This window comes from Balaenoptera acutorostrata, chromosome 3, assembly GCF_949987535.1.
Source record: "Balaenoptera acutorostrata chromosome 3, mBalAcu1.1, whole genome shotgun sequence".
NCBI lineage: Eukaryota > Metazoa > Chordata > Mammalia > Artiodactyla > Balaenopteridae > Balaenoptera > Balaenoptera acutorostrata.
In genome coordinates, this window is record NC_080066.1 from 71,440,337 (window position 1) to 71,465,285 (window position 24,949).

Sequence of the window (24,949 nt, forward strand, 5' to 3'; positions counted from 1 at the left end):
TCCCTTACCCCTCATAGCGGTTACTCTCAAAAGCTCACTAGTTTCCATCTCAGAGAATGCTTTCCGGGAAAGCTGGTTTATGACACCTGGTAACAGAAGGGTTAAGCAGACAGCCTTGGTTCAAATAGAGATCAACCATGTTTAGCTCCATGACCTGGGCTGAATTACATAACTTCTCTGACAATTGTTCTATCTATTAAGTGGGAATAATGCTGAGACATTAGTTCCTATCTGCTGAGGGTTTATGAGGATTAAATGAGATGATGTTTGCATGGTACCGGATATTGAGAAAGGACTTAATGTGCATTAGCTATTATAATTTACATTTAACTTCTCTGAGGTTCGGGTAAACAGGGGTAGGGTATTACTATCTGCGTCAAGGGGTTGCTGGTGAGAATCAAATAAGATTGATTGAGAGGCAGAGGGTTAAATTCCATGCTGCTGTGACCTAATACAGATTCAGGGGTCAAGTTACCTGAGGGCTTTGCCCATCCTAGAGCTGTGGTCTGGAGGCCTGACCCCTCCCCCAAATGGTGAGGATCACTGTATTGCTTTCCTATCACTGCTGTAACAAATTAGCACATTAATGGCTTCAAACAAAACAAATGTACTATCTTACATTTCTGTGGGTCAAAAGTCTGGTATGGGTCTCACAGGACTAAAGTCAAGGTGTCAGCAGGGTGTGTTCCTTTCTGGAGGTTCTAGGGGTGAATCTGTTTTCTGCTCATTTGGATTGTTGGCAGAATTCAGTTCCTAGGGTTGTAGGACTGAGGTCCCCGTTTTCTTGCTGGCTGTAAAATGAGGCCTCTGGCTTCTAGAGGCCACTGCATTATTTGGCTTGTGGCCCCCTTCCTCTGTCTTCAAAGTCAGTGCAGGCAGATGGAGGACTTCTCGAGGCTACCTTTTTGGTCATCTTCTATTCATAAGGACACATGTGATTTGAGCCCACCTGGCTAATCCAAGACACTTCCTCTGTCTTCAGGTCCTTAGTCACACCTGCAAAGTCCCTTTTGCCACATAAGGTAACATATTCACAGGTTCCAGTAATTAGAACATGGTGGGGGGGAGGCGGGGGTGGGCATTATTCTACCTGCCACAACCACCCAGCATGGGGCAACCTCTGACCCAAAATTCCCCTCCTCCTTTTCTAGGGGGAGGTCTGTGCAGTTCCCTGTGCAGCAGGGACCTACGGCCCCAACTGCTCATCCGTCTGTAGCTGTAACAGCGGTGGCACCTGCTCCCCAGTAGATGGCTCCTGCACCTGCAAGGAGGGTAATGTGCCTTCTTTCCCAATCCCATCCCCTCAGATGTGCACACTGCCCAGGTGGGCTGCCGGCTGAGGGGTCTGGGCTGCTCCTGCCCCACCCACCCACATGCAGGGTCGGGGAGCCTATATGTCAGGTTCCAGCCAAGGAGACCCATGCCAGGGACTTCAACAGCAGGAATGTAATAAAGGGGATTTGTTACCACAGTGTTAGAAGAGCTGAAAGGACTTACAAGGGAACGTGAGCAACCCAGAAAGTAGTAGCTTCTCCCACAGTTGCTACCACTTCTAGGGTGAAAGGGACAAAGGGAGGAAGTGGAGTTCCCAGAGCCTGGGAGTGAGGGCCATCTGGTGGGAGCTGGGATGTGGGCAGAGGGGCTGCAAGATGGTGCTGGAGCACTGAGACACAGCCACCACCAGCGGCCCTGCTCACAGCAGAGAAAGAAGAGGAGATACCTGGCATCTCTCCTGCTCCCGCCCTCCCATCACCGGCCAGGTCTCCCACTGGCAAGCCCATCTGGGAGCAGCTGCAGGGGTCAGCCCCCTGGGACACAGAACAGAGCAGGGGAAGGGGAGAAATGGATCTGAGGGCAGACAAGCCAGTAACCAGCCTCAGAATGGGAGATCAGCCTATCACCAAAACACAGGGCCCTGAGATAAGTTTCCTGAGTATACCCTCGGCACAGATAGCCCTCTCCACCTCCACTGGTTCCCTGTCCCAGGTGGGATCATCCACCTATGGCAAAAACAGTGAGAACCGGGAGGCGGGAGACCCAGGTTCTAGCCCCCGCTCTCTCAACAGCTTTGCTGTGTTTCTGAGTGGACTCCGAATGTGGAATGTGTGTTCTAACCTAGCAATCAGAGAAGGGGTGGTTTGGGTGTGATGCCTTGTACCGAGCTGGGGGGAGTGGACAGAAAGCCATGCTGGGCCCAGATGGAGAGGTGACAGCCTCGTTCCCACCCCTCAGGGTGGCAGGGCCTCGACTGCACCCTGCCGTGTCCCAGTGGGACGTGGGGCCTGAACTGCAACGAGAGCTGCACCTGTGCCAATGGGGCGGCCTGCAGCCCCACCGATGGTTCCTGCTTCTGCACCCCTGGCTGGCTGGGGGACAACTGCGAACTGCCCTGCCCGGTGAGTGTGGGGCGGGGAAGGATGGGGTGGGCCCATCAGCCCCCCATGCCCTTTCCCTGTAGTTTTTTTGTCCACAGAGGTGCACAGAGAAGAGCACTGGACCAGGTGGTGGGACACTCGGATTCAGGTCTCAGCCCTAGCTCTAACCTCTCTGTCCTACTTCCGGCCTCAGCCCTCTCATCTATAAAATGACAGATACTTAGCACATATGGTGATATGGCCTCACTTTCCCCTGGGTGCTCTTGGGAAACGTTATTGACTCTGGCTCATTTACCTGAGCCCAGATGCAGCTTCAGAATCCTTCATGACACAGTGCTACAGGACAGCTCTTACTAATCCATCGGAGTTGCCATTCCTTGATAATAATGTCTAAGCTTCTTTCTGCTTCCAACAGTCTATAATTTTATGATCAAGGTTGGGAGGACTAAACCAAGCATTATCCAGTAATAACCCACCTAGACTTAATCCCTGGATCTTCGTCTAAGATACAAGTTAAGTTAAACCAACTGATAGGATGTTGTTGAATGAGTCCTACAGTCCTGGGTTCCAATCCTGCCTTTGCCTCATCCTAGCTGTGTTACCTGGAGCATGTTACTTCACCTCATCTTTAAATTTTGAATATAATGGAACCATTTCATAGAGTTGTTGTGAAGATTAAGAGAAATGAATTATATGAGACTCTTGATACCTGATGAGCACACAACAAGTGTTGACCGCCACCTTCTTACCCACAAAGAAAAAAATCATAGTCATTCCTCACATGTGATCAATGTTTTAAAATTTGCAAGGTGCATTTTCATTTACAATTTTAATTAATGATCATTACAGCTCTCTGAGCTTGACCATTGAGAGGTAGGGCAGGACCAACACCTCCCTCCTTCTAACCTGCATACTCTTCGTAATGCAGCCAAAGAATTATTTGGAGTAGCTTCACTGGATCCCCAGTTATAAAAAGTGCCTCCACAGTGCTCCAGCCCCAGTTTCTCTTCATCCTTGTTGGGCAGCAGCTCAGTTTTGTCATCAACATCCAAAAGAAGTGTGAGAACCTCTGAGGGTCTAGGTCTCGTCATTTCTCTCTCCCCCTTCTCTCCACAGGACGGCACGTTTGGGCTGAACTGCAGTGAGCGTTGTGACTGCAGCCATGCTGATGGCTGCGATCCCGTCACAGGCCACTGCTGCTGCCTGGCCGGATGGACAGGTAACCCCCTCTGCCATGCCACCATCCAGGTCCTGTGAAACTGAGCTCTTGGTATTCTCCTGCTTCTCTCGACTGTTCCTTCTTTTTTTTCCTTCACTTTTTCTTCTTCTTGCTCCCTACATATGCACCTTTTCTTTACATCCTCTGGGCTTCAGTTCTCCATTTCATTCCATTTGAGTAAACAGATATTAATTGAACACCTAGTATGTGCAGGCTCTGTTCTAAGGGCTAGGGACAGACCAGTTTAAAAAAATTCAGACAAAGGTGTGGGTGCTCAATCTGTGTTTGCAGAGGATATGGTGGAGAGGGGGACAGGGAACTTTCTCCTTAGCCCAGGCTCAGACTCCTGGCCCCTACATGTGTCCTGGCAGCTCACCTCCTAAATAGATGGCAAACCCATCCATTCCTCACCAGCCACTGCCACCACCCTCGTCCACTGAGCACCATCTCTCAGCAGGCACTGCCTCGGCCTCCCGTTTTTCTGTGGGCCTCCCCTCTTGCACAGCTGCATCCACTCTGCACACGGTGGCCAGATCTGTTCACATCAGTCCCTGCTCAGGATGCCTCCATGGCTTCCCATGACACTGATCCAAAATCTTTACAGTGACCTGGGGTCCACATGGCCCTGTAAGGCCCTGCCCAACTCCTCCACCTCTCTTTTGCACCCCCCCCCCATCACTCACTTCACTCCACCACCTGGGCCAACCACCCTCCCTGACTCCAGGCCTCAAATGTTCATCCCCTCTGCCTAGATCACTCCTTCCCCTTCTCTTCACCTAATAACACCTTCTCATCCATCATATTTCAACGTAAAGATGACTTCCTCTGGGAAGGCTCTCTCCCCCTGATACTACCACCTCCCCAACCTGGCCAAGACTATGAAAGAGCCCCTTTAATTAATTCTCACAGCATTTTGCTGTACTTACTTCAATTGTCACTGAACTCTGATTTGAGTAATGATTTGTTTATTATCTGCCTCCCACCTTGACCATCAGTTCTCTGGAGGCAGGGACCACATCTGCCTTGTTCTCCACTGTATCCACTGCCTGCCACACACTGAGAAATGGTTAAGAACACAGAGCTGGCACCAGACCTCCTTGGGCAAGTCCTTTAACCTCTCAGGGCCTGAATCCTCCATCCATAAAATGCAGATAATTATAATCCTTATAACTACAAGATCATTTTGAAGTTTAAATGAGTTAATACCTGTAAGCGCTAACAGTGCCTGGCACATAATAGGTGCTCAGTAAGTGTAAGCCACAAATACAGTGTTAATGTTACGTGAATGAACCCACTGGCCATTCCCAAAGTGGTGGGCAGCAAGGAGAAAGAAATACAGGCATTGCTGGCAGTGTAGGTCCTCAGATAAATAATTCACACCAGGCTGCTGAGCAACCTCTGTTCTCTGCAACCAGAAAGTTTCTGAGCAGCTGAGGGCCGGGGACATTGCTTGCTCTGTAGCATCTCCGACCTGACTCCCTTGCCCTGCCGCTTAGTACAGAGCTAGGCTCCACCCTGGTTACTGGCACCCTAGACTCTTAGCTGGAGCCAAATGGAAATCCACTTTAATTTTTCATTGCCTTAACTTCCAGTGAACCGATAAGATTTCAATGACATCTGGTGCTTAAAAATTCTGTCTTTGATGGACAACCTTTCAGCAAGGTCTCTGCTGTTCTAAAACTAATTTCCCCAAACGTGGTCCTGAAATCACTTCAAAGGAGCAATTGATGTCCTGAGATTTGTTAAGCAGAAGGAAACCGAGGAAAGACAGTGAGGGCGCAGGGTAAAGGCCCCAGCCTCCTGCTCGGCAAGCCCTCCCCACCCACTGCTGACTACCGAGCCCCTGGCATGTTGCTTGTGCCTAGGCTCAACACTTGTTTTTCTTTGCTCTAAGCATGTACATGTCTTCTCCCCTCGCCCCCCTTAGCCACACACTTCTTGACTGGCATGATATCTAATTCACCTTGCCCTGCACATAGTAGGTGCTTATTCAGTGTTTATTGAAATAAATTGAAAGAAGCTGGCCTATAACCATATATGGCCTTTCCCCTTGAAGTGAAGGAGACCTTGACGATGTTCCGCTCCAACCTCCTATGCTACAGATGAGGAAAGGGAGCTGCCCAAGGTCTCAGGACATTAGTGCCAACAGGATGGGAGACACTGGATTGCACTGTAAAGGGGAACCATTTATTCATTCAACTAGCATTTATTGACTCGAGCCATCACCAAGTCTTTATTTGGCAGCTACCATGTGCCCGGCACTGGGCTAGGCCCAGCAGTAAATGGCAAAATTCAACAGCAATAGCCCCTGGGCACCTACTGTGTGCCAGACACGGTCCTGGGTACTAGAGATGCAAAAATGACCAAGATCATTTCCCTGCCCGTTAGGAGCACCTGGATAAAGAGAGTCAGAAGTGTCAAGAAGCCATAGTCCCTGTCTTTACAGGACACATACATATGAAGTATTCAAATGATAGGTAGGGACAAAGTTGTATGCCACTATCAAATAGATGCTTGAATCCCTAGGCAGACATTCAGGAAGACTTCCTGGAGAAGGAAGACCCAAAAACCCAAAAGAGTCTCTGAAGGATGTGGGCTGCTGAATTGCTGCTAGCCTTGTGACATGAACTAGAGGCCACAATATATAGATTCTTAGCCTAGCTTTACCCACCAATGTAGATGTGTAGGGGGCCCTGAAAGATAAAGCAGGGAGATTCCCTAAGGGTAAGAAGGGGAGGGACCCCTAAGGGGGATTAGTATCCCCATTCAACAATAGGGAAAACAGGGCCTAGAGAAGGCAAGTAACTGATGATGCCACTCCTCTTCAGAAGCTGTAGTTGGAGAGCCTCCCTTTAGGCCAAGGTCAAGCCCTTTGACCGCACCAGTGCAAACTGGCCTTTCCACGCAGGGGGAAACCCTGGACCCTTCTCTCCACTTAGACGCCAATGTCTTGAGTTCCAGGGGGCTCTTAGGACATACAAGAACCTCAAACAGGAGCCGCACACCCACAGAACCAGGCCTAGACTAGAATAATTGGCAGATCCTAGAACCCAGTGGACCCTTGCAGCCATCTGCAATCTGAGCATAATCACCTTACACCTGTGGTTCTTAATCTCCAAAAAAGAGGACACCTTTTTGACATGAAAACATTTGGAGGATCCCACACATGAGAGGAGCTGTACTTTTAACATCCACTGATTTGGGGGAAAACATGATAGCAACAAGCTGCCATGAATTCAGGGGTGCTTTTGCATGCATTGTGTTTTATTAATCACAGTAATATCTGCATACAGTTTTAGGGAAAAGCCTACAACTATGGGAAAGAGCCTTGGGCAGCCTAACCAAGGGTGCTTGCTGCACAGGAGGAATTGGAGGCCCCCGTCAGACAGTGGAGCTCCTCCATAGTCCAGGGCGCCTCCCAAGAGCAGCAGGGTCCCTCGGCCTGCAGTCTGAACAGGTGGTTTTCAGCAACCACAGGCCAAAGAATTCCTTGGGGCAGATCATGGCTTTTGGTTTTAAACAGCTTTGTGGTTTCCCCCGCCCCAGGCTCCCCTTCGGTCCATCCGTGTTGCTTGTCCGGGCTTCACCTCTTGTGCACCCGAAACTCCACTGGGAGAGACCTCCATTGAGGAGGAAACGTGACCACCAGATTCTCACTGCGGAAAGACTGTATTCCCCGCACCCCGTTCCCTCCATTCAGAGGCCTATTTCCTGCAGAGTGGCATCTGAAGCCTCCACCCTGCTGCAGAATTGAGCTGTCACAGGGAGGGAGGCCCAGGGAGGGAGCATGGGCTAAACTGAGGTGCTGGAGGAGAGTAAAACCTGTTGCATCCCCTCCCTCTCCACCCTTTCCCTCTGTTCTGCCCCCTCGCCTTTCCCCACCCGCCCAGGTAAGCTTGTACAATTCCAGCCTGCCTCTAAACTGGTCCCACCGCTCTCCTGCTGCTGCTAGGGCCGGCTCTGTTCACTGAGCCTGAATGTCTTCCTCCCTCTTTCTTTTTCTTTCTCACGCTCCCTGTCCTTATAACAAGGCAGACGTGCTTTTTAAACTAATTCTGCTCCTCTCTGAGCCTCTGATATTCACCTTCCAAAGCCAAATTGGTCTCCTGGGTCCCTACGGTCCATTCACCTTACGCGTGGCGGAATAGAAGCCTTTCTGCCTGGGAGGAGACCCTATGCCAGAGCTGGGCGTCCAGCCTCAGGCCTTTTAAAATTCTTCTCAGCCTTCAGGCTGTAATCACCCCAACACATATTTCCTTTCTCTCAGCTCAAAAAGACCATGTAGGCCTTGCTTCTCTTTCTTTTTTGACAGATTCCATCCCTTCCCGCATAGGCCACTGTATGTCAAACTGAAGGTCATTAAATCAATTTTTTGGGTCACAACTAGCTTTTTTTTTTCTTAAGGACATAGAATACATCATAGTGCAGAAAAAACACTAGATTGCATCACAGTGACAGTAAATGTCATTTGCAAAATGTTGGTTTCTATTATACATGTGTGTGCACATTTGACATAAAATACATATTGCACTGAGGACTGTGGTCAAAAGAATCTGAAAAGGACCCACCCACTCTCTAAGCCACTGCCCAGGGGCTGGTTGGCTAGGGCCCAGCAAGGATCGGTGGCTCCTAGGCTAACGTGGGTGGGCATGTAACTCACTCCCAGCTCATGTAGCCCCCATAATGGCACTCACTTGCTGCACTAACCTTGGATTCCAGCTAAGATGTCAAAGACAAGGGAAGCCCTTCATGATCTGATCCCTTCTGATTTCCACAATCTCATCTCTTGCCGTATCCCATCTTGTACTTTATGGTTCAACCACACTATGCTGTTTTATCTTTCAAGGCATGATTCTCTCTCCTGCCTCCTTCTCTTTGCACATAGGGTTTCCTTTATCTGGTCAATTCCTCCTTGGTCTTTAGGACTCAGTTCAGGCATCGCCTCTTCCTGGAAGCCCTCCCTGACCAGCCAAGCATCTCTGTTTTTTTCCTCCATATTCCCAGATGTACTGTGTTTGCCTCCACCTCTTCTTACTGCATAGTACACCCCCCCATTCTTCCTTTCACCCTCGCCCCTTACCACTGACCCGAGTCTGCCTCTGGCCCACAGGCATCCACTGTGACAGCACGTGTCCACCCGGTCGCTGGGGCCCCAACTGCTCCGTGTCCTGCAGCTGCGAGAACGGCGGCTCCTGCTCCCCAGAGGATGGGAGCTGCGAGTGTGCCCCAGGCTTCCGAGGACCCTTATGCCAGAGAAGTAAGGCTGAGCCCTACCCCGCAGACCTCAGACAGCTCATGCTCCCCAGCCTTCCCAGCTGGAACTAGGACTGGCCTGAGAGAGGCTGGGCTTACACAGTCAGTCCCCATCAAGTCCCTCCCTCTAATCCCCTTTCTCCTGGCCCTGACTTTTCTGTCCCCAAGTTCAGGGCCTAGCCTGGCTCCCCAGTAGAAACAGGACCAGACCACAACTCCTCTCTGTAGGAAGGGACGGGCCCTCCCAGGTGTGGGGCAGACGCGACTCTCCCCACGCTTCTGAGAAGCCTCTCTTCATCGCTTTGTGGGACTGGACAAGTGGCCAGGCTGGCTGGGGCCCCTTGGGCTGCTGACCACCATCTCCCCTTCACCCCCAGTCTGCGCCCCTGGGTTCTATGGCCACAGCTGCGCCCAGCCGTGCCCCCTCTGCGTGCACAGCAGCGGGCCCTGCCATCACGCCAGCGGCATCTGTGAGTGCCTCCCCGGATTCTCCGGAACCCTCTGCAACCAAGGTACTGTTTCCAGGGGGAAGGTGTGTGGGCCAGCGAGACGAGGAGTCCCAGGAAGGAAGCAGCAGGGAAGGAAGGTTCAGGATTCTCATCACACTCTGTGGGGGCAGCGCCTTGGCTCTTCAGGGCTTGGGCTACCTTGATAAGAATTGGACACACCACGGGGTGTGAGACAAAGCCATTATGCAGTTGAAGGAACAGGCTCAGTGAGGTTAAATGACTTCTCCATGGTCTCACAGCTAGAAGCGGCAGAGCTGAGAAACAAATTCTGACTCCAAAGCCCAGTCTAAACGGATAAAAAATGAAACAAGCGTAGATGAGGTCCACATATGAAGTGACCCCAAATGGCTTGTGCTGAGTGCCAAGTGGGAAAGGCAGAGAACGCTGTGGGCGCTCAGAGGAGACAGTTCTGGCCTCGCTGGAGATGGCAACTTCCCAGCCCTTCTCCCCTCACACTCAGGCCAACACTAATCCCTCACCACACGCTTTCCTGTCTCAGCTGCAGAATCCACAGCACCAACTCCAGCCAACTCTTCCACTCAACGGGAGTTGAAAAGGGAGATAAAGCTTATCGAATTGATATGCTGCTAAACTGGCTCTCTGTGGGGGAAAAGCCCTAATCTGTATCATTTGCAAATTTCCATGTTGTAGCTATTCCCACCATGGCTGATTCTAAGGTACCAATGGTTTAACACCGGTCGTGAAATTCCCGAATATTTAATAGCCAGTGTGAAGGTAGAAGCTGGCTCCGTTGCACACCGTTGCTTATTGCCGTCCCTGGCTTAGTTAGGCCAAGGCAGGGTGGATTTGGGGGACGGCTCCGTGCCGTGTAGGACTTCAGCTGGGCCTTAGCCTAAAAGGCAGAGATGGAAGAAAGGCATTGTGGGTAGAGGAACCAACCTGGGCAAAGCACAGAGGCGCGCATATGCGACTATCCAGCCATAGGGAATGGCAGGAGGATGCAGGGGCTGTGGATGGCAAAGGAGACTGAGAAGGTAGTCTGGGGACCCCTGGAAAGTTTTGAAGACAAGGTTGCAGAATTTGTACTTTAACCTGTAAGGAGCGAAAGGATCTTAGTCTAAGGTAAACTTAGAGCTAAAAGCAACTTCAAGGTCATCTGTGAGAGTCTCATCTGGCCTCTGCTTAAATACTTCCTTTGAGAGCTCACTGCCTCCCAGGGGACTGGATTCTTTTGATGAATAATGACCACTGAGCTCGGCTATTTTTCTAAGCGTGTGGGCCATTAATATGTATGAGTGGAAAGTTAACTCTGTGATGCTTTGAGGTCGTGAGAAGTTTGGACCCCAGGGAAACATACGTGACAGTTTCATTTGCTTGCAGTCCTCCTAGGACAGTTTAATCATAACCTGACATGTCGAGGTTTACTTATTAAACATCGGAGACCCAGCCGTCAATACAGATAGGCCGGGTCTAAATTAGGACCTAAGCAGCCCGAGGAGTAACTCTCACATCCTGCAATGTCTGATTTATCGCCCGCTGGCCTAATGAGTATTTTCCACACATAGATCTAATAGAGTTTGCTATTAATGGCAACTGCCCTGGTTAAGTCTCAAACCTTGTAAAAAATTGAACTGACGCTTTCTAATGACTGGCTTTCCAGCGAGTTACAAATCACAGACACTGCTTATGCAGAATCATTAAACATAGATTAAATACAACCAGATGTTTTCTTTTCACCAGCCCCCCCCTTCTCTCCACCACCCCTCTCTTTGCCTCACTCTTGATTCAGCTAAGAAGTCAACCAATTAATGTACTAGACTGATCACATTAGCAGCTCTGTGGGTGAATTTGTCAGCCTTGCGTATGTGAGAAAGACTTCAAATATAAGACTGTCTTGTTAGAGAAGCTCAGAGTTGGTTTTAGGGTGGGTGTCAGTGGAGCATCTCTGGCACCCAGCTCCCCACAGAGGGCCAGGACTAGGGGATGGGTTCCCCACATCATGTACCTCCCAGAGGCAGGAAAGAGCATGCTGGGTGACCTGCTTTTCAGGAAGCCAAAGCTGGAGGCTGAGCTGCAAACAGGTGAGATGTATGTCATCCTCCTGGCAGTGGACCTGCCCTGGAAGGAGCTAAGGTTTTTGCTAGGGAAGAGCACAGGGCCCAAATCAACCAGCGTGCCCATAACCATTAACTATAGCCCAAGGCCAGTGGGTGAGGGTTATCAGTCCCATTTCAAAGATGAGGAAACGGAGACTGAGAGGGGTGATGTGGTTTGCTCAGAGGTACTTAGCCAGTGAGTGGCAGACCTTCCTGGCTGTGTGACCTTGGGCAAGTTACTTAACCCCTCAGTCCCTCAGTTTCCTCATCTGTAGAGTTAGTAATAATGAAAATATGCAATAATGAGAGTATTACAAGGTTAATTGAACTAATATTTGTGAAGCATTCTGAACAGTGGTACATAAAAGTGCCATAGAAGTGTTTGTTGAATACATAAATAAAACTAGCACCCAAACCCAAGGCTTTGGGCTGGAGAGCCTGGTATTGTTTGTCCCAACTGCTAATCATGTCCAGGAGAGGCACAGAGTGGCCACAGATCCAGGTGCCCACCATCCAGTCGGGGAAGGGCTGGCACTATGACGCAGTGGCCTAAGGGAGGGGTACCAGCCCAAAGTTCGAGAGATGTGGGCCTGGGGAAGTTGCTTTTCTTTGAGAATCAACACCTTCCCCTGATGCTCTGTGTGGCTCAGCCAAATGAGGGCCTCAGGGATTCAAGGACTTCCTCTCCCATAACAGGGATGCAAGGAGGCCATCTTGGAGGGTGTAGGGCCAGCTGGAACCGGGCTTTGAGGGGAGCATGTCAAACTGAGAGGAGCTCGAAGGGGCAGGGGTCACTGATTCCAGCAGAACCCACTGGAACGTCACTGCTCCTGGGGCCGGTTTTGGCCATTTGGGGAATAGTTCCTGAGTGTTTGTTGTATGTCATGTACTGTGCTGGGCACTTGGACACAACAAAGAACAAGAGAGCCAAGTTCCCTGCCCTCACAAAGCCTGCAGTCCAGAGGGGAAAATTCTGAGCTCAGCCTTTCCCAGCAGAACTTGGGGGCGGGGGTGGGGGGAGAGGGGGCAGCAGTTTATTTCCGCATATTCAGCCATCGTGCCTTGAGCACCTGTTATTTTTCCAGGCATTGTGGGTGTACAGACACGGGTGGAACCCAGGCCTGGCCTGAAACGGCTCACAAGCCACAGTAACAGAAGACCAGGGAAGAAACTAATAGAGGGTCCTAGAAGCTCAAACAGGGACACAGCCTCCCAGAACAGAGAAGAGGTGTGAATCTGTTAGGATTAAGTTCAGCTATAAGTAACATAAAAACCCAAAATAACTGACTTGAAGATGACAAGCTTTGTTTCCCTCACACATTTACAAAAAAGAAAACAAAAAAGATAAAAAGAAAGAAAAGCAAAGATCCAGAAGTAGGCCACTAGGGAGTGGTAGGGTAGCTTACATAGATGTCAGGGACCCAGGCTCCTTCTATCTTGTTGTTCTGCCATCCTCAGCACATGGCTTCCACCTCTGAGGAAAGGTAGCTGCTTGAGCTCCAGCTATCTTACCCACAATTCTCATCCATAATCCACATTATTCTTCAACAGGAAGGATGAATGGGCAAATAAAGACACACATTTCCACTTACCATTGGTCAGAATGTAGTCACGTGGCCATACCCCGCTGTGCAGGTGGCCATAAGCCCAGTTAAAACTCTACTTAAGGAAGAAGAGAATTGATATTGAAGGACTAGCTGTCTACTACAGAGGGATCATCGGGGAGGCGGCACTTAAGATGTGTCTTGTAGGCAGGGTAGGATTTCCACAGCTGGGCTTGAGGGTCAGGGAAATTCTGGGAGGGAACAGCTGGAGTGAAAGCACAGAGGAGGAAAGGCATGGGGTGTTATTTGGAAAGTGGTGTGTGGTCCAATGTCTGGGTGATGAGGTATGTTTAAGTGCTGATCTCTAGGATCTAGGTTTTACTCTGGGGCACTAGGGTGCCACTGAGGATGTTTGAGCAGGGCATAGGAGTGCCATGAAGAGAGCTGTGCTTTAGAGAGCTCAGGCTGTAGCAAGCAGGTGGAGGATGAATTGAGAGGGAATTGAGAGGGAGGTGCTCAGTGAACACTCATATCTAGTCCTCAAGGAGCTTGCAGCTTTGTTGAGGAAACCAGCCCTTCCTCCAGGAGCCAAGGAATGACTCCTCCAGGAGGGGCTGGGATCAATAATCCTACAAAGGACTCAAGGTGGAAATACCATGGGAGCTCAGTGGAAGAGAGCACCTTGTGGACCCAGGAGGGCTCTCCTGGGGAGGAGGCTGAACTGAGGCTCAAGGAATAGGTTGGATTTGGAGAGACAGAGGAAACAGGGGGACAGGGATAGACGTTCGGGGCCGGTCCTCCAGCCGTCTAACTGCAGACAGACCTGCCACCCTGCATTTGTCCCTCTCCTTCCAGCTATAAACATTCTCTGCCCTCGCAGTTGTGAGATCAGTGATGCTGACACAGGTGTGGTAATGGAAAGCAGAAGCCTGCGGGGCAGTGCAGGGACCACTGGACTGAGTGCGGAGGTGGGATTCCCAGCCACACTGCTTCTGTCTGTGAGACCTAAGTCAAGTGATTCTACCCCTATGGGCCTCAGTTCGTTCCTGTCAGAGGGAATCATTAATAGAGGCTCCCGAAGAAGGCAGCTGCAGACACAAGAGGGGGAACTCGTTGATGTGGGAATGGAGAAGGGTGATGGGGGTGCTGAGGTGGGCAGTTCCCACCCAGATCCGTGACCCCAGGGTGGCCATGGCTGTGGCCTGGGAACTTCTGGGGGTGCAGCTGTAGGTGGTTGTCTGAGGAGTACAAGTGGGAGGGTGGGTGCCAGGCTGTCCTGTGCCCACAGTGTGTGCTGGAGGGCACTTTGGGCAGGACTGTGCCCAGCTCTGCTCCTGTGCCAACAACGGGACCTGCAGCCCCATCGATGGCTCCTGCCAATGCTTCCCTGGGTGGATTGGCAAGGACTGCTCACAGGGTAAGCTGCTGCCCCTGGGAATGCCCCCGACCGCGGTCAGGCCCAGCAACACCCACTCCCTGCCCAGAACCTCTCTGCCCCTGGTGCTTCTACCTCTCAGGGCTGAAATCTCCTGCAGATAGGAATGTCCACCTGAGTCCCATATAGTCTCTATAGCTAACGTGATGAATTACTAGGATTGATCACTGGCATTATTAACTGCTAGTATTAAAGATATGGGCATTATTGGTAGTATCATTAATACTATGGACGCTGAGTATTAATACTCCTAGCACCTGAGCAAGGAGTAGCCCCTAAGTTTGGATGCGGGGGAAGAGGGAGTAGGGAAGTGAGGGGAGGCCTGGGCAGTTGCCTCGCAAGGGTGTCCTCTGGGTGGCTCATGTGACTGATGTCCTGGGCATCATAGGCCTGGGCAGAGCATTGTAGGGGCTGTTCATATAAGGTGAACCCAATCTGATACAGAGGTAACAGGGACCCCCAATCTAAAGGCAGAGACTCAGCCTCTGCCCCGTGGTAGTCCTTGGCTGATGGGTGAGACCCAGCCAGTACCCCTAGGACGGTCCCAGTTAAGATGCCCTGGCCCAGGACTTCCCTGGTGGTCCAGTGGTTAAGATGCTGCACTTCCACCGCAGGGGGCAAGGGTTTGATCCCTGGTCAGGGAACTAAGATCCTGCATGCCGGGCAGGCAGTGGCCAAAACAAACAAACTGGCCTGAAGACATTTCCATTCTGATGGAGGAGACACCCGTGCCATCCTCCGGGAGCTCATTAGCTCCCTGAGAATAAAGAAGTCCCTACCCTGGGAAAGTCCCCCCCCCCCCCATCCTCATGGGGAAGTTAGTACACACAGTATTCACACCGTAAACCGCAGTGTTTACAGTTTACCACACACTCCAAATCACAGTCATTCCCCTAAGAGGGAAAGTTCAGAAGCCCTCAGAACTGGGAGAGTGGGCAGAGAATCCAGGCTTAATGGGAATCCTGGGTGACTGGGTCAAGAGATGAGTGGAGGAATTCTGGGAACAGTGGTTAAGCCCTGTGAAAGCCAGGAAATGCCACCCGGGGGCATCCTGGCGTCTTGGCTGACATGCACTCCCCCTTCCTCTCCCTCCCTCTCCCTCCCTCCCCCTCCCTCCCCGTCTGCCCCTCTCTGCCTGGCCCTCACCCTCTGCATCCCACCCACGCCCAGCTTGCCCATCTGGGTTCTGGGGCCCCGCCTGCTTCCACACATGCAGCTGCCACAACGGGGCGAGCTGTAGCGCCGAGGATGGGGCCTGCCACTGCACCCCTGGTTGGACCGGACTCTTCTGCACGCAGCGTAAGCCCCGCCTCCCAGCCTCCCAGCTATTTGGAATCCCATGCTGCGGCCTGCTGGCTGCCGTGGGCATCGTCCGGACCTGCAGTGGAGGGAGGGAGGAGGCAGGCCCCAGGGCTGGGAGCTTTCCACCCCTGCCACCCACCGCTGGGGTTGAAGAGCCTGGCCGGACTCAGGGGGTTGATGCGCCCAAAGTCCTGGAAGGTCAGGGCTATCGGGTACCCCAGCAATCACCAAGACCAGACCCTCCCTGGACGGGGGGCCCAGCGTGGGGAGGAGCAGCCTGTGGTTGCACAGCAAAGAGGCATCAGCCTGGCCTCTGGTTCCAAGGTACCCTTGTCCAAAGGACTCCCTGCCTCTTCAGCGTGAGGGTTCCGAGCGTGGAGCGTGCAGGGTCTCGCTAGTCCTCACTCCATGCTCAGAGAAAGACGGGGCAGGAGACAGGTTTGGTCCCAGCTGCACCTCAGCCGTTGCCCCCACCCCGTTTCTCTTCAGGCTGCCCAGCAGCGTTTTATGGGAAGGACTGCGGGCACGTGTGCCAGTGCCAGAATGGTGCCAGCTGTGACCACATCAGCGGCAAGTGTACCTGCCGCACGGGCTTCACCGGGCGACACTGTGAGCAGAGTAAGCTGTCCCGACCCCTGACCCTGCTGTCAATGCCAGGCCTCAGCCTCCTGCAGGGGAAGCCTCCCCCTTTGAGGGCCACCCATCAGGGCCCTGCACCGCCTGCTCCCTTGACTTTTGGAGCAACTCCCAAGGAGAAAACCTGAAGGTTGGGCCTACATTGGCTTCTGAAGAGTTTCTTCCTTCGGTGGGGGTGGGGATGGGGCATGTGGAGGCAGAGCAGAGCCTTTGTTGGGGGAGGAGCTTAGTGAGAGAGTAGAGGGAGGCAGATCTTGTTTGATTGATCTTTGAAGCCCCCGTGGCACCCAGCTCAGGGCCTGACACACGGAAGATACTGTGTAAATATGGACCAGGTGAGGAGGAGGTAGGGGTGGGTGTCCCCCCACTCAGGGTTATAGGTGTTCTGTCTAGCCCCAAGTAGCAAACCAAAGCACATCAGGAGCTACAGAGAAAGGGGCTTCACTCCGTGAGGCAGAACTAATCCTCACAGCTGCCCACATATGGGATGGGAGGGGTGGAGAGTGGGCGCACCTCACGGTCGACTCCCAATTCTTCTTCGTGCTACACAGGATGTGCCCCAGGAACCTTCGGCTATGGGTGTCAGCAGCTATGTGAGTGCATGAACAATGCCACCTGTGACCATGTCACGGGCACCTGTTATTGCAGCTCTGGATTCAAAGGGATCAGGTGTGATCAAGGTAATACACAGATGGCAGAGTCCCCGGGGAAGGGGGCTGTGGAAAGGGCCCCACGGGGCGGGCTCTAGGGAGTATCCAGTGGGAATGACTGAATTTTATAAGGACACTCTGTGACTTCCTTTTAGTCACATCGGGAGGAGAGTGGGAGTGGAATGGGGGTGCTGAGGAGGGGGAGGCTCCAGGCACTGGAGAGGCGGAGGGAGCAGGCAGCCTCTCAGGCACCACTTCCCTCTGCTCATCCTTGGCAAGTTCTGTGAGCCAAGAAGGATGACGGCAAGCCAGTGCTGTGGAAGGGTCAGCAGACCGAGTTGGAAGATCTGCCGCATTCTGGTTCTGCCATTACCTGCTAGGTGTCCTTGGGCCGGTCATTTCCTTTTGCCGGGCCTGTTACTCCACATGCGGAAAGACACAAGGTTCTGCTGAGAGCCAAGGAGCCCAAAGGGGCTCAAGCTTGGCTCCAGGTCTATAGTCAGACAAGACCCCATAGTGCTGTTGTGAGGACCAAGTTAAGATAATGTGAGCAAAGGACTCAGCACGGTGCCTGGCACCTCAAGTGAGCACTCGATAAACGGTTTTTGCTGTTGGCTGTAGGAGACAGGGATGAGAATGGGCACCCAAGCATCCACAGTCCAGAAAAGGGGCCAAAAGACATTTCCACTGCATTCTGACGGGGGATGAGGGACAGCCCACACATGTATCATCAAGAGGGGTTTTAGGAGCAGCAATCCTGGGCACACTGGTACAGCACTCACAGCTTTCCTTGTCAGTCTCTCATTAGTGCTCACAGTGGGATTACTGTCCCCGTGTTACAAATGAGCAAACTGAGGATTCTGAGTCACACAGTTGGTAGACAGGGAGGGGGCTGAGTCCAGTTTTTCCTGACTCCTGAGAAACCCACTCTACCAGTTACTGGTTGTGTGATCTTGGGCAAATTACCTAACCTTTTGGTGACTCAGTTTCTTCATCTGTGAAAGGGAAATAATTAGTCTTTATTTCTTATAGGACTTATAAACAGCTTTTATAGGGCTGCTGGGAAGATCAAATGAGTTAATATCTGTAACTCATTTTTAGAACAGAGTAAAACACTCAATAAACATCCATTATTTTGGTTCCCACCTATGATCACATTTGCTCCTTGTCACGACCCTGGGACTCCACCCTTTGTAGACAGTTGAAGACAGACACGTGAAGTTGAAGGGACTGAAGAACAGGGCCAAGACCAGCACCCGGGTCTCCTAACATTAGGAGTCTAGGCCCCAGGCTGAGGAGACCTGAAGAGCAAGCAGGCCTGCCCCAGGCTCAGCCCCTCCCTCTGCCCGCAGCTGCCCTCATGATGGAGGAGCTGAATCCCTACACCAAGATCAGCCCAGCACTGGGTGCAGAGCGGCACTCGGTGGGTGCTGTCACAGGCATCGTCCTCCTGTTGTTCCTCATTGTGGTGCTGCTGGGCCTGTTCGCCTGGCACCGGCGGCGGCAGAAAGAGAAGGGCCGAGACCTGGCTCCCCGCGTCTCCTACACACCTGCCATGAGGATGACCAGCACTGACTACTCCCTCTCAGGTAAGGGCTATGCCCCCAGCAGCTCCCTCCTGCCCCCCACCCATACACACACACAAGACCCAAGAGGAGCCACGCGGTATTCTTGGGGACACTGGGGTTTATCGCTGAAGGTGGGTGGTCGTGCCTGCGGAGCTGTCTGCTGGCGCTGGATGCTCAGACTCCCCTGCAGAGATGCTGGAGGTGAGGAGCAGGCACTTACTTGGGACAGGTAGATGGGGTTCCCAGGGGGTGTCATTTCCAGGGTGCCCACTCTGAACAGCTACGGTTAGGAGCCTTCTTCCATTTCCCCAGAGCTTCCCATCCTCCTCACCAGGCTTTAGCCACAGGAGCACCCACACTAAGCAGTAAATTTCCTAAATGCTCCAGGGGAACCTCTCCCCAGCCTGTGCCACCTCAGGAAACCAGCCATGTGGCCCAATGTCCAAGCCCTGTCCCATTTTTGTTTCCTTGGTGAAGGCCTCAGAGCACCCCTCCCTCCCAGTTCCCAGAGTTAGGAGGGCCCTATTTACACAGTGGAAGGGGACGGTGCCTGATGTGGGGAAGTCTGAAAGTCTGGGCAATGTCCCTCGAGTCAGGCCTGCTGGAACCCAGTCTGTTCACAAATGGGGTAACAACTCCAGCAGGCATTCTATCTGGGAGTCTGGACTGCTGCCTTAGAAATAAGAGCAGCTTTTTGCTTCATATTTCATTAAACAGAAGAGGTCAAAATGCTCTAAAATTGCCCACGGCCCTGAGCCACAGGAGGGCCGGCCTGTCAGGGTAAGCACAAGGATGACAGCTCTCTCCAGCTGGCTCCATAGCCCCTGGCTGACCTGCAGCCTCCTGGACCTTGGACTTACTTAGAAAATCAAGATCACGCCAGCCTGCTGACATGTCATTCCTGCTAATTCCATTGCCTCCTATTTGCCCAGCTCCGTGCTAGGCGCTGCAGGATAGACAGAAGCGGCCCAGGTGCAGACCCTACCTTGAGGAAGTTCCTGGCCTACATGCTGCCCTGGGTTTCAGCCAAAGTAGATATCCCCTGATGAAATCCCAAAGCTCACAGGGAAGATTTGGGGACTTTCTTCTATGACTATAGTAAGCAAGGTTGGCTAGGTTTTCCCATGCCATTCCACTGGAATCTGCTGGAGGGCAAGGCTAAGGTCAGGAGAAGTGGGGTTCTCTTTACAGCCTCACTACTGGGATCTGACCCTGGGGGAGGCAGGGGAGGGTCAGCACAGCCCTACGTAGTGACTCAGGGATATCTGAGACTGTCAAGTTAACGCTTCTCGTGCTGGTGCCACCCTCCACACTGGCAAGCCTAACCTGCATCCTGCACGCTGCGAGGAGGGCCACCGCAAGGAAAGGGGCAAATCAGGCTCTACACATTTCTAGGGGAGTAGTAGATGCCAGGAAGCGTGGGGGCTGGGGGACTTGACTGTCTCTCTTTGCAGAGTACTTTCAAGGCGGCCCAGCCCAAGCATTAGTTTAGGGGTGTCTCATGCCAGGGGCAGGGATATGATGGCATGTGGCAACTTGTTCTCTTCCCAGATTTGTCTCAAAGTAGCAGCCATGCCCAGTGCTTTTCCAATTCCAGCTACCACGCACTGGCGTGCGGGGGGCCTAACACCAGCCAGGCCAGCACTCTGGACAGGAACAGCCCCACCAAGGTACCGGGCCCCTAACTCCCCAGCCCCCATCCACTGTCTTTGCATTGAGCCCTCACCTCTGCCTGGGAAGAAACTGCACCACCACCACCCCGCCCAGGGTCTGTGTGGAACCAACTGCCAATACAATAAATATTGCCCTGTGATCCCATGTAAACACTCTGTGAAGCATGTAACAGGAAGCCACCAGGTTATATGGAGCCAACAAGTGCCATGTAACCAGAACACATCACATGTAACCAACTCACAGCATCACTCAATATAACATACACCCCCATACCCTGTGCGTAACCAGTGGGTACCAAGTCATGTGATCATCACGTAATCATGTGTAGCCTTGTCACACATAACCATGTAACCACTTTTGCCTCATGTTAACACATATAATCAAAACACTACAGCATGAATCACCGCAGTATGTTACCAGCACCATGTGTGCAACCAGCACATTATAGACTAACTATTACTTAGGTACCACCTTATATCCTTGTATCTGGACATACTACATGTTATCAGTACACACCCACAACCACTGTCACGATGAGAACCATCACAAGGGACATGGAACCCAAACATCAGCCACAGCCAAGTGTTCCCATTAACAGTGAGTCCTGCAGGCCTTCAAGGTCAGGTGTGTACACCCTGGACAGGGCCTTTCCTCACAGCTCCCAGCATAACACTGGCTGATGGCAAGACGTCCTCTTACGATCACAGGCCCTTGGGCAAGGATGTCTCAGCACACACGTGTAGTGAGCACCCCCTGGTGTGCCAGGACCCATAGTGGGCAGATGAGAGGTTCAGAAATGACGAACAGCCCCAAGGACCACAAGGTCAACGGGCTCATGCTGCATACCTGCGCGCGTGTGCACACACACATACACACACACACACGCTCAGGCAGGACCATGGGGGGGCTGGGTGGCAACCCCCCACCCTGGGCCAGGAGCATGGCCAGGAGCACAGTTTTCATCCTCCGGGTCTGTGCCTTAGAGCTCTAGGGATCCTTTCTCCCCATCTGCCCCACAGAAAATGTCCGCCAGTCCACGGACCATGGCTGCTGCCACAGCCCTGGTAGCAATGCACCCTGAACCCCCTAGCAACAATGACATAGACCCCGTATAGCCCCAAGAGCCACCCCTGTCAAGCCAGCACCCAAAGGCCACTCTTCAGGGGCTCTCAGCCTCAGTTTTCCAATAGAATGGGAGTGCTGCAAGCAGGGGTACCTTGAGGTCCGTATGCAAAGTCTGTGGCCGTCAGCCCCACACCCAGCTGCACAGCTTTATGCTTATCTGAGGAGCCAAGGGAAAGGAATCCAGGAGCTTCCCAGTAGGAGGTCCTTGATTAACTAGAGCCACATTATCAAGGCTACAACAGGTTAGAGGCAAAGGACGCCAGGGATGAGAGACAAAGTCCCTTGTGGCCATGTCATTCTTGGTCTCATGCTGACAGGGAAGCACCAGCCACCCTCTGTCACTCAGTGAGGGGGTGGAGTTACTACAGAGTAGCCCACTTGGTGACCCTCTGGCTCATTTCACCCCAGGGGCCCAAAGTAGTTCTGTGTGGTCAGGGACCCCTCAGCCTGGCAAATTTTTAGCAAGGACAGGCAGCTGTGATGACATGGAAAGGACATGGGTCTGGGAGCTGAGACCTGAGTTGTAGACCCAGCTCTGTCACTGGCTATGTGTGTGACCATGAACGGGGCCCACAAGCAGGACTCAGGTCCCCAACTGTGAAATGAGAACCACCATCCTTGCCTCATATGAAGGGCAGCTGTGAGAATGCAGGAAGAGGAAGGCTTGCGCCATAAGGACAACCTACCCTGAAGCGTTCTTGGTCACATGAAAGGAAGATTCTCACACTCAGCCCAGGTCAGGCGGCAGAGGTGACAGTGATGTTGCAGGCAGCCTCAGCACCCCGCTCCGTGCTGGAGATGGCCTCGTGTTGCAGCCAAGACGCTGCCAACACCCCTTTCTCCTGCAGCTCAGCCCCACCCAGCTGACCTGCTTTCCCTGTCAGGGCCAGCTTGGCTCAGGCCAGTTCTTGGCTCTCAAGAGGCCCTGCCCTTTGCTCCCCTTTGTCCCAGGGGCCCAAGAGCCCTACAACTTCAGCCAGACTGCTTAGATGGGGGTATATGTTCTGCTCCTACGGGCCTCAGCCACACCATGGTGGCCTGTCATAGAACACCTACCTGTCCCTTTCCCTCAATGACCTAGCACCTAGGTGGGTCAGGGTCATCACAGGGGTGGGTGCACGAGGGTGGGCAAAAGCAAAGGCTGGGCAGGGGCATCTCAAGGGCACTAGATAGTAACTCGCTCTCCTACTTTACAAACAGCTCAGTAACAAGTCCCTTGACAGAGACATGGCAGGCTGGACCCCCTACAGCTATGTGAACGTGTTAGGTCAGTAGTGGTTTGAGTCTGGTCCCCTGCCATCACATCCTACCCTCTTCTCCTTCTCCCATATTGACAGGGGCCCATCCCAGCTCCCTGGGAGAGTTAGTTAGTAGATAAATCTTAAGCATGGTTTCCCCCAGGGACCACAAGGGAGAAAGCTAGGGCCCAGATGTGGGGATTCAGGTTGGAAGCAAAAGATGCACTCACCATCTGGGAAAGGGACCCCTGCCTGAGCCAGGCCCTACCAAGGTGCCCCTTTCAAGGGCTTCTTCCCTCTGCCCCACTGCCCTGGCAGACACCAGTTCCTATGGGGGTGCGGGTGAGGGGTGGGGAGTGAGGGGTAGCAAGGCCAGTGGCCTCAGCTCTAGCAAATCCCTCTGGCCCTGCTGGCGCTAGCGCCTTTGGATGCTACACATGGAAGCCCTAATTCCTTCCAACCTGACCCTCATCCCCCAACCCCTGCCATACCAGGGCCCTGGGAATAATGGCTCCTCCCTGTCATTCCTCTCACTAGACTCCCATTTCCAGATCAGTGCCCTGGAGGCCAGGTACCCGCCCGAGGACTTCTACATTGAACTTAGACACCTCAGCCGCCCCGCTGAGCTACACTCACCAGGTTAGACTCCCAGCCCTACCCTCTATCCCCTGGACCCCTGAGGCTGTCATACCAGACCAGACCCAGCACCTACCCTAACCCCCATTCCTATCCTTTAACTTACCCCATGGTCCCAGAACTCTCCCTGCTGAGCCCCTTCCCTCTGACATAATTAATCTACAAGCCCAATTCCTTATCTGAAGAAGGAAGCCTGTCTGGATCCCCCCCAGTCACCCCTTCTCCTCCTATCATGTCAGTGGATATGGACAAACTGCAACTAGTATTAGGTGAAGGGAACACAACATAACCGCACTCCCTGCAGAGCACAGAATACAACCCAAAACCACTGAGAAATGACGTGGAGATGGTGACATCTCTGGGATTTTTTGGGCCCGTGGATGTGAATGATGGCGAGTTGGCTCTCTGGCCAAAAAGCCCAATGTCCCTCAGAGAGAGACCCCAGACTAGCTCTCCCAGATCATAGGGTAGGGTGGTCCAGTAGGGATCTAGAGAGGTTGAGGCAGGATGTGTCAACCAACATCCTCTGTGCTCATATATTAGGCTCAAACCTGGTAGCTTGGGAAAGATGCAAAAAAGAGACTTGGAAAATCAGTCCTGCTATGTATGGGAGGATGTGAGGTAGGAGTTACAGAAGTAGGTGCAATGAATGAACAGAGAATTTGGCCTCCCTACAAAGTATTCCTGCCCTAGACGGCACACTTGACAACGTGGGCCTGAATTCAGGCTCTAGCTGGTTTCTAGAGCTCAAGTGAAATGCAACTCTACCAACCCCTGAAGGTCTCTGAGGCCAGTAGCCGTAAGAAGAGCAAAGGTTCTAAATCCATCTACCTGTTAAGTAGGCATGGGCTTCAAATACCCTGGGCTTATACCCAGGAGGCTGTGCTCCTGGCTGTGAGCCCCTTAAGCAGTGCTCAGGACATTCAATAACCCCACCAAATACAACCCCCCCGACACACACACTACCACCACCCTGCACCTCTTTCCCTTTGGGAGCATCCTCTGGGCTCAGCCCAGATTTCTCCCTTCAACCACTGTAGCCAGACGCACCACACACTGTCATTTTTTCGCTTACACTGAGGCAGGCTGGTGGCCAATGGGAGAGAATACTTGAGAACATCTGGGCTCTAGGTGGAACTCAACTTCTCACTTGTCGGTGTGATCTCAGACAAGTCACTGCCCTTCTTTGAGCCTGTTTCCTGTTCTCTAAAAGGGGAAAAAGTTAACAGCCTAGCCTAGCCTCCCTCCCTCAGGGAGGGCAAAAGAAGCCCTGGTCTAGAATAAAGTGCTGAACTGATGCCAGGGATACAGACTGTTACAGTCATGCTTCTGAAGGGCACAAGTACCTATAGGCCCTTTGGAGAAGAGCAAACTTGAGAAAAACTTGGACCTGATTCTGCTCTATTACTCAGCAATGTGTGGAAGGAAGGGAGATAGGAGTAGGCTCCTGCAATTTCAACTAGGGACCTCTATATGGAAGAGGTATGGGGAGGTATCTAAACAGCCATGGGTTGGTCTTCAGTGTCAAAACCTGGGGAGAGTCAAGTGGAGTCAAACTGTATTTTAGTAAGCACTTGCTGCATGCCTTGCCTGATATGGCATTCTCAGTTAAAAGCTGACAAAAAATGGCTCTGTGAGCCCAAGTCATCACTGTCCCAAATTTAAAGTATCACATAATTTCTTTTCTGGGATCACCAGTAGCAAAGAACCTGAGCTTGGTCCCTGAAG

The 24,949-nt window shown here is 52.3% G+C and overlaps 1 protein-coding gene across 14 annotated transcripts in view; it reads left to right on the forward strand.

Annotated features, from left to right (window-relative positions):
- The window catches only part of MEGF11 (multiple EGF like domains 11), a 415,557-nt gene that overhangs the window by 379,272 nt on the left and 11,336 nt on the right, over window positions 1–24,949 (forward strand). For 3 of the 14 annotated variants that reach the window (XM_057543624.1, XM_057543628.1, XM_057543625.1), the window contains exons 15-26: window positions 1,152–1,272; window positions 2,233–2,396; window positions 3,492–3,594; window positions 8,705–8,851; window positions 9,225–9,359; window positions 14,246–14,374; window positions 15,563–15,691; window positions 16,184–16,312; window positions 16,882–17,010; window positions 18,333–18,569; window positions 20,100–20,218; window positions 23,123–23,224. In XM_057543624.1, coding sequence (XP_057399607.1) covers window positions 1,152–1,272; window positions 2,233–2,396; window positions 3,492–3,594; window positions 8,705–8,851; window positions 9,225–9,359; window positions 14,246–14,374; window positions 15,563–15,691; window positions 16,184–16,312; window positions 16,882–17,010; window positions 18,333–18,569; window positions 20,100–20,218; window positions 23,123–23,224 — 1,644 coding nt within the window. Of the gene's footprint in view, window positions 1–1,151; window positions 1,273–2,232; window positions 2,397–3,491; window positions 3,595–8,704; window positions 8,852–9,224; window positions 9,360–14,245; window positions 14,375–15,562; window positions 15,692–16,183; window positions 16,313–16,881; window positions 17,011–18,332; window positions 18,570–20,099; window positions 20,219–22,547; window positions 22,615–23,122; window positions 23,225–24,949 lie in introns of all 14 variants that reach the window. The other 11 variants (XM_057543632.1, XM_057543626.1, XM_057543629.1 and 8 more) reach the window with 7 other exon arrangements.